This window comes from Eriocheir sinensis, chromosome 13 (genome assembly GCF_024679095.1).
Source record: "Eriocheir sinensis breed Jianghai 21 chromosome 13, ASM2467909v1, whole genome shotgun sequence".
NCBI lineage: Eukaryota > Metazoa > Arthropoda > Malacostraca > Decapoda > Varunidae > Eriocheir > Eriocheir sinensis.
Window position 1 is genome coordinate 19,366,249 of NC_066521.1, and position 14,054 is coordinate 19,380,302.

At 39.0% G+C, this 14,054-nt stretch overlaps 1 protein-coding gene across 11 annotated transcripts; it reads left to right on the forward strand.

Moving 5' to 3' along the window:
* Window positions 1-1,283: 1,283 nt before the first annotated feature.
* LOC126998136 (putative glycerol kinase 5) lies at window positions 1,284-13,696 on the forward strand. 11 transcript variants are annotated; one of them, XM_050859555.1, is made up of 14 exons: window positions 1,284-1,504; window positions 3,192-3,376; window positions 5,258-5,351; window positions 6,535-6,704; window positions 6,876-6,965; window positions 7,176-7,298; window positions 7,408-7,599; window positions 7,925-8,051; window positions 8,296-8,400; window positions 8,530-8,624; window positions 9,871-10,034; window positions 10,556-10,707; window positions 11,037-11,198; window positions 11,574-13,696. In XM_050859555.1, exons 2-14 carry the CDS (start codon window positions 3,227-3,229, stop codon window positions 11,831-11,833), a joined length of 1,884 nt encoding a protein of 627 aa, XP_050715512.1. In that variant the 5' UTR covers window positions 1,284-1,504; window positions 3,192-3,226; the 3' UTR covers window positions 11,834-13,696. The 11 variants fall into 11 exon arrangements, with proteins under 11 accessions (XP_050715512.1, XP_050715514.1, XP_050715511.1 ...); XM_050859557.1 differs by lacking the exon at window positions 1,284-1,504 and adding an exon at window positions 1,514-1,647; XM_050859554.1 differs by lacking the exon at window positions 1,284-1,504 and adding an exon at window positions 1,669-1,755.
* The last annotated feature ends 358 nt before the right edge of the window (window positions 13,697-14,054 follow it).

Sequence of the window (14,054 nt, forward strand, 5' to 3'; positions counted from 1 at the left end):
ATTCTGGGTAGTGTAAAAGTTATGCGTCATCACCTAACCAACATTCTGAAACGTAATCGACCTCCCACTACAACTATTGGGTCATATTTTTAAACCTCGTCACCCAAGCATACACATAGTATTTAACAATCTCACTCTGTCCTGCCTGGGGTAGCCTATGACCTGGTGGTATAGTTTGACCATTCTTCTGTACCGTGACTCTAAGGAAATTCACTCATTTGAACCCGATGAAGGCTTTCGTAGGAGGTTAGGTCATTTCCAGGGGTAGCCTTATGACCTGGTGGTATAGTTTGACCATTCTTCTGTACCGTGACTCTAAGGAAATTCACTCATTTGAACCCGATGAAGGCTTTCGTAGGAGGTTGGGTCATTTCCAGGGATAGCCTTATGACCCCGGTACTGGTAGTTTGACCATTCGATCTTCTGTACCGTGACTCTAAGGGAATTCACTCATTAGAACCCGATGAATCTCCTTTTTAAGCCTTTGGAAATAGGTGATGTGAGAGGCAGATGCGTACGTAGAATGCCGACCTATTTCCCAAGGCCACAGAATTAACCGGGTTTTCTTTGGTGATTTTTCCCGTTCATGGTGCAAAGTAGTATAAATTAAACTGTCACTATAGAATCACAAAACAGTCAATGAAAACCCCATCGACTTCTAAGAGAGACTTTTCAAACAGGCAAATATAGTATATATGGCCCTAATAGCACTGAAAAAGAAACTCAATTATTCATAGTTGTCACAAGGACAGGAGATGGAAATAGAAACAATTAATTAAAAACGATCGAAAATTAACATGGCTAATCATGATAGGAACTTAATTATCATATCAAGAGACAGACAATTCTAAGTGAAAAATCGATAAACTTTTATGAGATTATGGAGATATATGTCAGTGGCCGATGGGAGGAATAATATCGCAAGCACTCGATCGTGATAGCGTATGTTTGCCCACCGTTGCCAGATTATCGTACTCAGAGTATCATATTTACCGGTTTCTGACCTATGACTCTTGCCAAGAAACACCAATAATTAATCACTTTAACTATTAATCTATATAAAGCTAGTTACTGGGGCCCTAGACAGTTTTTTGGGTGAGTAATCAGCGAACATAAGAGGCTGAGTACGACAATAGAGCAACGTTGCGTCTGCCTTTGACAGCTATAATCTATTCTCATATACGTACTTCAGTCACCATTTCTTATCAGTCACAGTAATATACACTTAAAGGCAATCATTAATGAGGTCATCGTGTCCAATTTCCATCACGCACTTATGCTGTCCATCTGTTATCAGCTCTACGCATTATGGAGAAGCTCAAGTGACCACATTTTTAATCATCAGAATTATCTTTTAAATGATTGCTTTTGTCCCTAATCTATGATCCCCCCCCCTTCTTAAGCACGTGTTATCAGGGGGCCATATTCTTCAGGTGATACAGAAAAGCGTTACAGGTCAAAAAAAGAAGAAGGGTAAACGAACAATACTAGGAAGGCAAGTTTGGCAAGTATCCTCGATCTCTCCTCTCCGCGTTTATCTATTTCACTATAATTCTCTACATCCTGTACTCTCATGTCCCGGTGATCACGTGCTCGTGTGTTATCTGATCGTTATCTTTGGAGGAACAGACGGATGACATGTTAAAAGTGAGGCATATGACCTCCCCCCCCCCCCCCCAAGACCTAATTAAAGCATCCTTACCCATAATGCTTATCAGAGTAACTAGTGACATGCTCGCCCACTTCAGGAGAGCAGTACGTGTGGTCCGGTTTACTATAATTACCTGCTCTAATCACCATTATTGGCAATTTTTCCTCTTAGTGTACAAAGGGTCAAGGAGTTTCATAATGCTGGCATGTAATTATTTTTTGATCAGCGGATAAAGATAGGCGATCTTATCTGACCTTGACAGATAGTGTTGATCATGCCTTATACTCATCCTAGTTCCTGACAGTAGTAATACCTGATTTGTGGCTCCTTGGTCCTTGCCATAAGGTACGTGAGACTCCTTAGAAGGTTTGGCCAAATTTATTACCTTACCTTACCTTACGGAACCTTACGGTGTTACTGGACGCAGGCGAAAGCTAGGCCTCTGTGTCCAGAACATTGTCGCTGTCAAAACTGATATTCAGGTGGTGTGCCGGGGTGGTTACCAATTTTTCTTCAAAATTATATTTAATTTGTTGGTTTGACCAAAACTTATCTAAACGTTTCTCAAATTATATCACGCTCACTGCCTCTACTACATCCTTGGGAAGGCTATTCCAGGCATCAACGACTCTTGAATTGAAGAACATCTGCCTCTTTTGCGTCCTGGACCTCAGTTTCCATATAGTTTCAGTTTGTGTCCACGTGTTGGCCCTGTATGTCTCTCAAGTTGGATGTTCACATCCTCATCGTATTTACCTTTGAGGATTTTATATACCTCAATCATGTCTCCCCTTAGCCTTCTGTAAGTCATTGTTGGTATCTCCAATTGTGGCTGTTCATTGAGCAGTGGCTGTTGTCTTGATTCAGCTATAGTGTTAGTTTAGGAATAGCTCTTTACTGTTGAAGCAAGAATAGGTTATCATTTTTACTGATTTTACAAAGTTGCTTGATGAATATACAACGACTTATTTGCAAGAATCAGCCCTATGCACTGAGCAATGCTGAGTATAATAAATTTTCTGGCCCACTAACTTCAAGTTGCCATTTCTTTTCACTCACTGCCACAGCTTGCCACCATTATCCATGGCAAAACAGGTTGTAAATATGTATCAGGATTATTAAATCTTACAAATTTAATTAAAACTAACCTCCAATAGGGGGCTTTGTCCCCTTCAACTTCCCCACCTGCTGCAGGTGACCGCCCCCATTCACCTCCCCTTACATTTCAGTGAATGAAACAAAGATATCGAGTAATTTGCAACAGAAACAGTACTAAGAAATGTTGAAGAGCAAATTGGCATCTATCAGAAAAGAAATAGTGTCAGCCACCGGAGTGAGGTTGGTGAAAGAGTGGAGCAATACTGAGTAAACTAACCTCAAGATGTTAAAATATTGAGTGAATCATTTAAGTAAAGATGTAGACATGTGTTTCAGTATTAAATAACAGACTGTGTGAACTAGGCCAAATGTGTTGCAGTTGTATACAGATGTGTTTCAATATTAAGTGACCTGCTGAGTGAACCAGCCCAATATGTTCCAGGTGTGTTCCAGGAGGTGAGTGATGACATTGGCAGCATGGGTGCCTCGGAGCAGAGTAACCAGACCCCCGACCCGTCACCTTGCCGGGAAGCTCAGTACATCGCCAGTGTCGACGTGGGCACCACAATTTTGCGATGCTTCATATACAACAGTCAGGCCAGGCTCTGCGGCCGGGCTGAAGAAAAGGTTAGTGCCTTTTTTTTTCTTTTTTCCTACATAGCTACAGTTACTCATATAATGCCATGTTATTCATGTACTCTACTTTCATTTTACCCCAAACATTAACTGATGCATTTTTCATTTCTACTGTCATCTGTCTATGAACTTTATAAGGAATATAGTTTTCCATTAGCTGTGTTATTCCAGTAGTATTCTAGAATGGACCCTATTGGCTATACAGGCAGCGCCACATGTGGCCACTCAACTCTAAGCTGTATTTTCCATAGAGTTCAATTTATAGACTAGAGTGCGTCTGAGGCTGTCTCAGGGATACACAGCCATGATGCCGCCGTCGACCCAAGCCGATAATTGTACACACTTCACTCCTACCTGATTTCAGTTTTTCTCCATGTCAAATAGTAGAGTCAGAAAATTGGTTAGGAGTAAAGTGTGTGCAGTCGTTTGCTTGGAGCGGTGGCGGCACCAAGGCCTTGTATCCTGGAGGCAGCCTCAGACGCACTCTAGTCTATAACTTGAGTTCTATGGAAAGTACTGCTTTGACAGTTCACTGAGTGGCCACGTGTGGCGCTGCCTGTATACCCAATACAGTCCATTTGAAACTGTCAGCATAATTTAAGTCAGCTGAAATTCTTTACTAGTCTTATTTGGATCCCTTGAAGCTATAGTCTGTTTCACGAGAACTGGCATAGATTTTCCTTCAGGGGTGGACTCACGGACTTGGGGTCATTGCTGACAGTCTCCCCGACGCTCATTGGCTGTTGTTTACTAGATCTAAGCTGTGGCAATTTCGTTTGCCATGACATAGCCTACTATCTCTCGCTCTCTGTTACCTCTTAAAATTAATACTTTTGATATATAAATGTAGTTATTTTTATAATTGCTCTTCCTTATGGCTATTATGTTTATCACCCATAAATATTAGAAATATATTTCAGGAATAATAATAGGACGATGAAAGAAATGAGAAGGTTCTTGCCTTAGGCCAGTGTTTACGTTATGAGTCCATAGCATCACTACACATTGTTAGTACTAAGCCAGGCCTAAAAAAACACCAAGAAATCTTATAATAACTGAGTTAATTAGACTGTAGCCTAGCGCTTTGTAGTAGTAAAAAGTAGTTTAAAAAGTCTAGGATTAACAGTCACTTCATTCGCTGGACATTGTCCGTTCATGTGCAGTTCTGACTTAGTTTTGTTGTGAATGTCGTTTCAGATTAATTTATAATAGTTCAAAAGGCATATACTTATCAATAAAGATATTATTGCATTAGTTTTTATCGGTGCAATATGTTACCTTACAGCTCACAAAGGGTTTTGGTAGTAATACAAAGTCAATATTATGCGCATCAGAACAAGTTTAAAATTGGCCAATGAGCGTGCAGTACCATCACCCGTGCAATGATACCAAGTCTGCAAGTCCACCCTTGAAGGAAAATCTATGCCAGTTCTCGTGGAACTGACTATAGTATGCATTGTGGAAATTTCATCACACTGTTGTATATGAAGCTCAAACTGCTTGATTGCTTATTAATTAAGAAAATTAGTAGTGCTTTTGCCCTCAGATCATTAAAAAGAAAAGTTTATATAGTATTTCATGCATATAGAATGAAGTAATTATTAACATTCACATATATGAGAAAATAAGCTGTATCCATTAACCATTATATGCTACTCATTGTATACACTCATGTAAAGGGTAGTCTCATAAAAATCAGTCCCCTTCACATGTTCCTAAAGCCCCCCAAAATTAATTTCCTCCCTGCCTTGGCTTAATGATTATAGCTGAGGCAATTTTAATTTTACACAAGTATATATGGCATTATTGGTTTCCAGAGTAGGTTTTAACAGGGTCAGGTATTAGGATATTTGTTAAGGTTCATTGTTACAGGTGACCCTCCTGTACCCAGCCCCCAGAAGGGTAGAAATCGACCCTGAGGAATTGTGGAGCAAGTTTTTGAGTGTGATGAATGCAGCGATATCCAGTGAGTTCATGAAGGGAAGAAGGGAAAAGTGGGTGACTGCATAGTGTTAATGCTTCATCACTTGCTCATGTATGGTCAAGTAGGGAAAAATAACTTGGGTATTTTTGGTGAAAAATATATATATCCCATGAAAATTATTTTACAAAGATGATTTATCTCCCTATGGTGTAAGAGCTTTGCCAGGGAGTTGGTCCACTTGTGTATACTTGCTTTTGGTTTCATTAATCAGCCCATTATTTTAGTCTGAAGAGAAAATAATACTTTGTGGCAAAGATTTAGAAATTAAGATAGTTAGTTACACTAAATAATATTAATTTGTAATAGATTTCAGAGGCAGGAGAGCAAACCAGGTGGATTTTTCCCCACTTGGCCATAATAATTTGCTGTGCATGCTTTTATTTAGATAGATATTAGTTTAAATCATTTGTTAAGTAAATGTCCAGTGTAATTATCCTCTTGAGTTTATTTAAATGGCTCTCATTCCTTTATAGAAATAGTGGCAAAGATTCGTTTTAGTACCGTGCCAGCATATCATTACCTACCTTATGAAACATCACTAGCTCTTTATATATCTTTTCTACAAACGTTCAACAATCATGGAAAAGCTTTCAAAATCCAATTCAAGGACTATATATTGTTGAAAATAGGGGATAATATTCATGAAAGCGTAGCCTCCTTTGGCGGCGGCCACGGTAATGATGCCGCCGCCGCGGCCGCAAAACAGCTCGCAGAGGGCTTAGGGTGGGGGAGCATATCTAAACTACTTCAACCGAACTTTATGACCTGCTTCACCCCCCTCGACCCCCCCCCCCTTCTAACCAGGGAGGGCTGCGCCCCACCCTGGACCCCCCCACATGTATATGCGACTTATTTCTGCGAGGAGGTATTTCTCGCAACACCGGCTGCACCGCCGCCGTGGCTGCCACCAGAGGAGGCTGCGCTTTCGTGAATATTATCCCCAATTTTCAACAATAAATAGTCCTTGAATTGGATTTTGAAAGCATTTCCATGATTGTTGAACATTTGTAGAAAAGCTATATGAAGAGCTAGTGATGTTTCATAAGGTAGGTAATGAAATACTGGCACGGTACTAAAACGAATCTTAACCGAAATAGTTTCTCCTCATTGAAAAAAAAGTTAATGGCAAGGCTGATTCATATTTACATCACTCCCTTTCCCTTAGATGCTGGCTTGGGTCCAGGTGACATCAGGTGTATTGGCTTGAGCACCCAGCGGGCCACCTTCACCACCTGGGACCGCCGCACTGGTGTTACATTCCACAACTTTATCACCTGGAAGGACATGAGGGCAGATACATTGGTCAATCATTGGAATTCATGCCTGACAATGAAAGTTAGTTTCTACTTAAAGAAAGTCTGCCTAAAGAGCAAATAAATATAGTAATGAAGAAATATCAAAGAATTATATAGAAATACAAGGCTTGTGTATACCCTCAGAAGGATTTCTGTTAAGAAATGAGACATCAGATCGATAAGGAAATTAACCTCGTTTAAAATTTTTCAGACACTTCGCTTTGGCAGCTCTCTTCTGTACCTGTTTCTGCGAAGCAAGAGGTACCTGGCTGCAAGTGTTCTGAAGTTCATGAATATTCAGGTGGGTGAAAGAGGCAAGATAGTGTCAGCTCCCTGAATCACAGTGAAACACTCATTGCAAATAAAATATTGACCTTTCATAATTTACCAAAGATATAATGAACATACAATCTATCAGTGTGATTTATTTCATTGCTGTTTTTTTTCTCTTTTACTAAGTGAAGCATGTGTGTACAGGCTCTGCATTGCCTTACAAAAGTGTTGTTTCCAGGTGAACATGAGGCTCAAGTGGGTGCTTGAGAATAATGAGATGGTGAGGCATCTGGCGAATGAAGGTCAAGTAATGTTTGGTACCATTGACACATGGCTGGTATATAGGCTCACAGAGGGAAAGGTAAGGCACTGGAAACTTAATGATCGTTTTATTGAACAAGATGATCAGAAAGGACAAAGAAAGCAATATAAGACAAAGGAAGGAATTGCAGTAGTATGGCCTCTTTCAGGTGTATGCCACCGACTACTCCAATGCCAGTGGTACAGCCCTCTATGACCCGTACCTGGAAGACTGGAACTCCTTCTTTCTAAAGTTGTTTCAGATGCCCAAGAGCCTCTTTCCAAAGCTGAAGGACTCTGTTGGGGACTGGGGCATGTGTTCTCCTCAGTACTTTGGTGTCCCCATCCCCATCACAGCAGTGGTGAGATTATATAAAGAGTTACATCATCCACTTAGTATCAATGTAGATATGAATAATTGCTATACATTTTTTGTACTAGATAATATTGATTAGGTTCCATTATGTTCTACACTTCTTATCTGAGCTTTGTGGGTGTTATTATTTTTGGAGTGTAAAGGAACAGGTCATGGGGGATATGATTCAAAAATGGATGTTAAGGTTGACATTCCAGTAGCACCAAAAGAATGATAGGCCAAATAGGAAAAGTATTGATTATGAATTAATGCAAAAACTATTAAGAGTAATCAGAGTATCTTAAAGATGAAATGATGTTCTTCTACCTCAGGTGTCTGACCAAGGTGCATCATTGTTCGGGTCTTGTGGCTTTCAGCCCGGTGACGTCAAGGTCACTCTTGGGACTGGTGCTTTTCTTAATGTAAATACTGGCAACAAGGCTCACACTTCTGTCAAAGGTGGGTGTCCTGTGTCCTCATTTCCCTGTCTTATTCTGCTTTTTCATTCACTTATCCTGGGTTTGTTTTGCATTTTACTGCTTGATATGAAGTCACAAATTCAGGACCCAATAAAATGAATGGCTTACTCCGTGTGAATTCAGGGGCCTTGCTCACTTCTTTTCCATGCCATATATTCTGTTGATGAGCTGAAGGATAATTGCATGCATTGTCTATGTAAATTTTATTGTATTGCCACTTGCAGGAATATATCCAGTCCATGGTTGGAAGGATAAAGAAGGACTTGTCCACATGGCTGAGGCTTCCTCGCAAGACAATGGAACAGTGATTGAATGGGGGCAAGCTATTGGTGAGTTTTCGGAGTTTAATGCCTTTCAGCCAGAAAATGTGTATTAAGTAGGTCCAAAATATCTTTATATCTGCCATACCACTTCATTGTTCTTCCTTATAAGTTTGTTGTTCCTCTGTCTTGCTGCAGGTCTGTTTGAAAAAGCATCAGAAACCTCAGACTTGGCCAGATCAGTGGAGGGATCTGGAGGGGTGTTCTTCATCCCCAGTTTCCAGGGGATCCAGGTTAGTTTGTTTATGAGACAAGATTATTTTTGAAAGGTTTTCATCAAATCCTGTCTCATTCTGTTAAGTGTATTATATTATTGAAATTAGACGGTTGTCAGGATGTTGTCACCATGTATAATAGTAAGTCAGTCTACCACCAAAAGTTACAGACTTTAATTGGAGGTTCAGTCACTACGGGTGCAGCTAGTTTCCCCCAAATCTGGTGTTCTGGCCTTGAACAGAAAGTTTGACCTCATTGGTACAAGACTGCCAGTGTGCAAGGAAGTGCAATTTTTAAGTTACTTATTTATGACACTTGAGAATAGGGTTGCAAAGGTGGGAAAGTTTCATGGAATTTTCAGGAATTTTTAAATTTTTCACATGTATATTTGCATTTATAAACAAACCAATTTTAGTTAATATAACTATTAATTAATAAGTTTTGAGCAACGAAAATTGTATTTCCAATAGGTTAGGTTAAGTTTAAGGAACTTTCAAACACATGATATCAGACACCTATTGTATAAATCTACAGAGTCAAGACATATAGTTTGGGGTTTTGTTAGGTTAGGTTAAATATAAGGTATCTGCAAGTGCATGATTGCCAGCACCTTATGGTATAAATCAACAAAGAATGACCTCACTTTGTTGTATAGAAAGTCTTATTAGTGAGGAAGCATATGTGAATTTTCTGAGTCAAGACCTATAGTAATTGTTTGGGGTTTTGGTAGGTTAGGTTAGGTTAAGTTTAGGGTATCTTCAAACAAATGATAGCCAGCACCTTATGGTATAAATCAATAAAGAATTACCTCACTTTGTTGTATAGAAAGTCTCATTAGCAAGGAATTATATATGAATTTTCTGAGTCAAGACCTATAGTAACTGTTTGGAGTTTTGTTAGGTTAGGTTAGGTTAACTGGAGAGTGGCATGTGCCTCAATAGGTGTTACATAAACAATCCTGCCTGTGCCACCACTGGGCTAAGGGACACTCACTAACAGCCATCTAAAACTGAAGTCTAGAGAGGCAACAATAACCTCAGCCTCAAAAAAAAAAAAAAAAAAAAAAAAAAAAAAAGGCCCAAAGGTGCCATAGGCAAACTTGTAAATATTTCTCAATTCTCAAAGTTCCTGAAAATTCACAAAATTTCCATGAAAAGTTTTCCAGTTCAAAATTCATAGAAATTTTACAACCCTACTTGAGAAATTCTCACCACAAATCTTTCTGGACCATAGTTATTTAGTTTTTATCCCACCTCTCATCAGGCTCCTGTGAATGATGCAACAGCAACTGGGGGCTTTTTGGGTTTGAGCGCCAACTCCACTCGAGCTCACCTTGTGCGGGCCATGCTGGAGTCCCTTGCCTTCCGCATTCACCAGATATACAGGACCATGCTTGCTGAGGCTGACTATGAGTTACTGAATCTCAGGTAGAATGACCCATTCTTCTCTTGATTAGTTTATTAGAGTGAGAGATGCTTCAGTCTGAGCAATGTTGTTTGTGAAAGTTATCCTGCCTTGAATACCTTGTGCAAGAAATAATTAAATCCCTTTTCCTCACCCATTCCATATGCTGGCTACTGTGTGCTGGTTGGAACCTCCCCATTTGGAATACACCCCCTGTTTGTCTGGTAATCTGTCGTCACTGCCTACCATGACCACCCTTAATGTTGTTCTTGATGTATTATTGGTTGTATGATTGTTTTGTGATTGGTTATCTGCTTAAAACCTGCCATATGTGGTGTGGTGGCTTGACTTCATCCTGTCCTCACTGTATCCATTTATATTTTTTAATCATGTTATTTTTATATGATCTATAATTCCTTCTTTCTTCTTTCTCTCTATTTCCTTTTATACATTCATAATGCTTTGTGTCCACTATCATGCATGGTTTGTGTCTGCCATAATGCCTGTTTATCCTGTAATGATGCCTTACCTCTGCAATGCTCAGAAAGGAATCTCCCCTTAGAGTGGATGGAGGTGTGGCCCAGAATGACTTCCTGGTGCAAATGATTTCCACCCTTACTGGCAAACCTGTGGAAAGACCAATGTCCACCGATGTCTCTGTCTTGGGTGCTGCTTTCCTGGCAGGGATGGGAGCTGGTAAGCATCAAAGAGAACTTCTGGCACATGTATCAGAGAGACTGTCAAGCAAGATATTCTATGGAGATTTTTCTGTACTGTGTATATTGTTTAGCTTCACCACCTTCTCACTTCTCACTTCCATGGTAGAGGAGGTTGGAGGTTTGAAGGTGGGGAAAGAATAGTGTTAAAATTACATGGATTACTTACTGGAAATACATCACTAACTTTAGCTAGATAAGCAAGCTGCATGCCAGCTCATCATTTTTGTGGAAGTTTACAAATGCTGAAGGAATTGCTTTTATAATACCTCATAGCCATATTTGATCTGTATCCACTCTGGCCCCCAGGGATCTGGAAGTCCCGCAAGGATTTGATTCCACTAATGGAGGTGGATAAAGTGTTCCATCCTCAGCCACATCTTCAGCCTCAACTTCTCACCCTTATGAAGCAGTGGGAGCAAGCACTACAACGCTGCACAAAGTGGCACTCCAAGAGTGAAGCGGACCAGGGTCAGTCATAGAAGAATTACTGATTTGGTGCTAACTGCATGAGTATAGTAGTTCTGACTTATCATTGAGAGGAAAGTCCACACTGCCAGTTTATAATATTTTACACTAAAACAATCTGTAATAGTCTTTTCCAATCATTCACTTCTTATTACTTATGCAATTTAGTTCTACAAAGCAGTCTTTCAGTAAGTTGGGTAAAAAGTTTATTCTTCTGAATTCAGTGCAAAATGAAATTGATTCACATTCTACCTCCTGATATTATAAATGTGATTATTAGATACAAATTAGGTTAATTTAATTCAGATTTTTCCTTTTATGATTTGATATCATGAAGCTCTGCTATATCCTGTCAGTACCATTCCCTCTCACTGGCAGGGATGGAAGCCCATGAAGGGAACTCCATGAGGGAGGAGGAGGGAGAGGCTAGGTTACTTCAAGGGTACGAGGGCAAGGACTTATGCGATGATGGCCCGCCTGATATGAAACACGTTAACTCTTGCACCTCCAATGGTGGTGAAGTAACAAGACTCAGGAGCTGCAAATCTGCATCAGAAACCAGATTTAATTCACTCTCCATTTATCTGAGTGCCATGATATTCTTCCTGTTGAGCTCCTATTTTTATAATCAGCTGTAGCATCAGCACTGTAGTAGAATCTTTAGGCTCTGGAAGTTCAATTGTCTATGTTTGAAGATTGCCACAGATGTTCATCCTAATACTTTTATTATAAGTTGAAGTTTGGTAGTAATGCACATGAAGTTACACAAGGGTATAAGAAGACTACAAGAGGCCAGACGGCCTTCGCATGGCAGCTCCTGAGAGTGTATAGATACACTCCAAAGTTGTATCATGAATTACACAAGAAAATGTCTTGTAGCAGATACCTTGTTTAGTTAAACTTGAGCTTTAAAATTTTTGTGGTTGATATTTTGTTGCTTAGTTTGTTTGTAAAATGTTGTGTAGCTGGCGTTGTTGGGGATTAGTAAAATTTATTGTTTTTAAGACCTGTTAAAGTTGATAATTTTATATAAATTTCTACTTTTCTATGATCATTAATAATCCATTTGTAATTTTGTATGCATTTGTACATGTGGTGCTCATATCCTCAGAAAACATTAGTATATATTAATATCACTTGTCTTCTGTACATGTAATGCTAGTCAGTTCCATGGTAGCAGGAAGATGGAGGCGTTGGAGATGCTGCATAAATCCTGTTTCTTGAGGACTGCTGGGATAGTTAGAGGGATCATGAATGAAAGGTATATTCCTGAACAGATACTTTAAAATATGAAAATGTATAACATATTTTTATACTTGAATGATCCTGAAATGTCATATGATATTATATTCCTTTGAATGGCAACTAAAGTAACTCCTGAAGTGTTTTTGGATCTGATTCTGCATCCTCACTAGATTGTGATGTTGCAGTATTGTCTTCCATCAACATTTATACTTATTATAATTGATCAAAATTATTTCCATGCTAAGTCAATGAGTGTGTCAGTTTCATTATTCACTAATAGTAAGTCTTGACTCAAAATGAAGTAGTGTTTTGTGTCATAAGGGGCACTGTTGTTACAAAGTGGGGAGAGCTTACTACTTAATATAACAGTTATACTCTTTCAAGTGATGTCTTCCACTTCTTTTTGCCAGAATATTCCAGTTACAATAGGTGAATAGTACAAGCAAATCAAGATCACTGTTTCTTTCAGTTTAGTGTCTATAATAATCTTTCATCCATCATTTCCATTTTCCACCCTCATTATTGCAGACTCTTATTAAGTACATGGTCACATGAAATAGGCTCCTAAGTTGAGAAATGTAGCCAGCCCAGCCACATTGCTATCACCTACTACCAAGAGAAGAGGATAATAAATATATTGCCTGACTCCTTGGTGTAGCCTAGTAACCACTCATCCACATAGAAATATTTTGAAATCATTGAAGAAAAAGTTGAGGTTTGTATAACCTTTCATATAACACTATAATTTATGTGGCTTATTCTATCAAGAAGCCCCCTTTTACCCCAGAATGATGTGTATTCCTAGTTCCTACACTTTTCACATGCATGGTGTTAACTTTCACCTATATGGTTTGAATATTTCCTCTGCAAAAGAAAGTAATATGAATACTCAAGTAAGAATGCTCCGTATTTTGGAGCTGGCTCCTGAGAGTCAGGTAAAGACTTGTATATGTATGGTGCTTCTTAGATTGGCTAAATGTGAATGATATTTCCATGGTCTGACTTTTCAGAGTCCTTGATGGACAAAATCGTGCTTCAAGTGTTTCTTCTAGAATATATCCAAGATAGGGAACTGACTGTAAGGCTTATACATCTTATGTATCAAGTTTTTGGTAATCAATGATCTATATGTAGCTATGGGGGTAAATTGGGTTTGTCATGTTTGTGTAGATAATAAATTATATATTTTTATATATTATACAGAAGAGCAGCTGTTTATTAAGGGAAATCAGCTTAAATAAAGTTTATAGCAAATATTACATATTTTTTTATTCTAGTCAGAGCTAACTATAGGTATGTAAGCTACACCACTATCATCAACATCAGTGTTACCTGGAGCACAGGTTAGGAGTCCTATACAGTAATTATGGTGAGACTGCCATATGGCGGTAGTTTATCTGTGGGAGTGTGACGTGGCTTGTTATATCTTCATTATCTAAGACTGACAGCTGAACGGGATGGAATACCTTACTGAGATGCATGGAACATTAATGAAGAATGAGCTTATTAATTATGCTCATTTTATGTGTTAAAGGACAAATGGAAACGTGCAAATGTGTTGTTGGCTTTTTTCATGAAAAGGGAAAGAATGAGGTAGGCCCTACAGGTATTTGG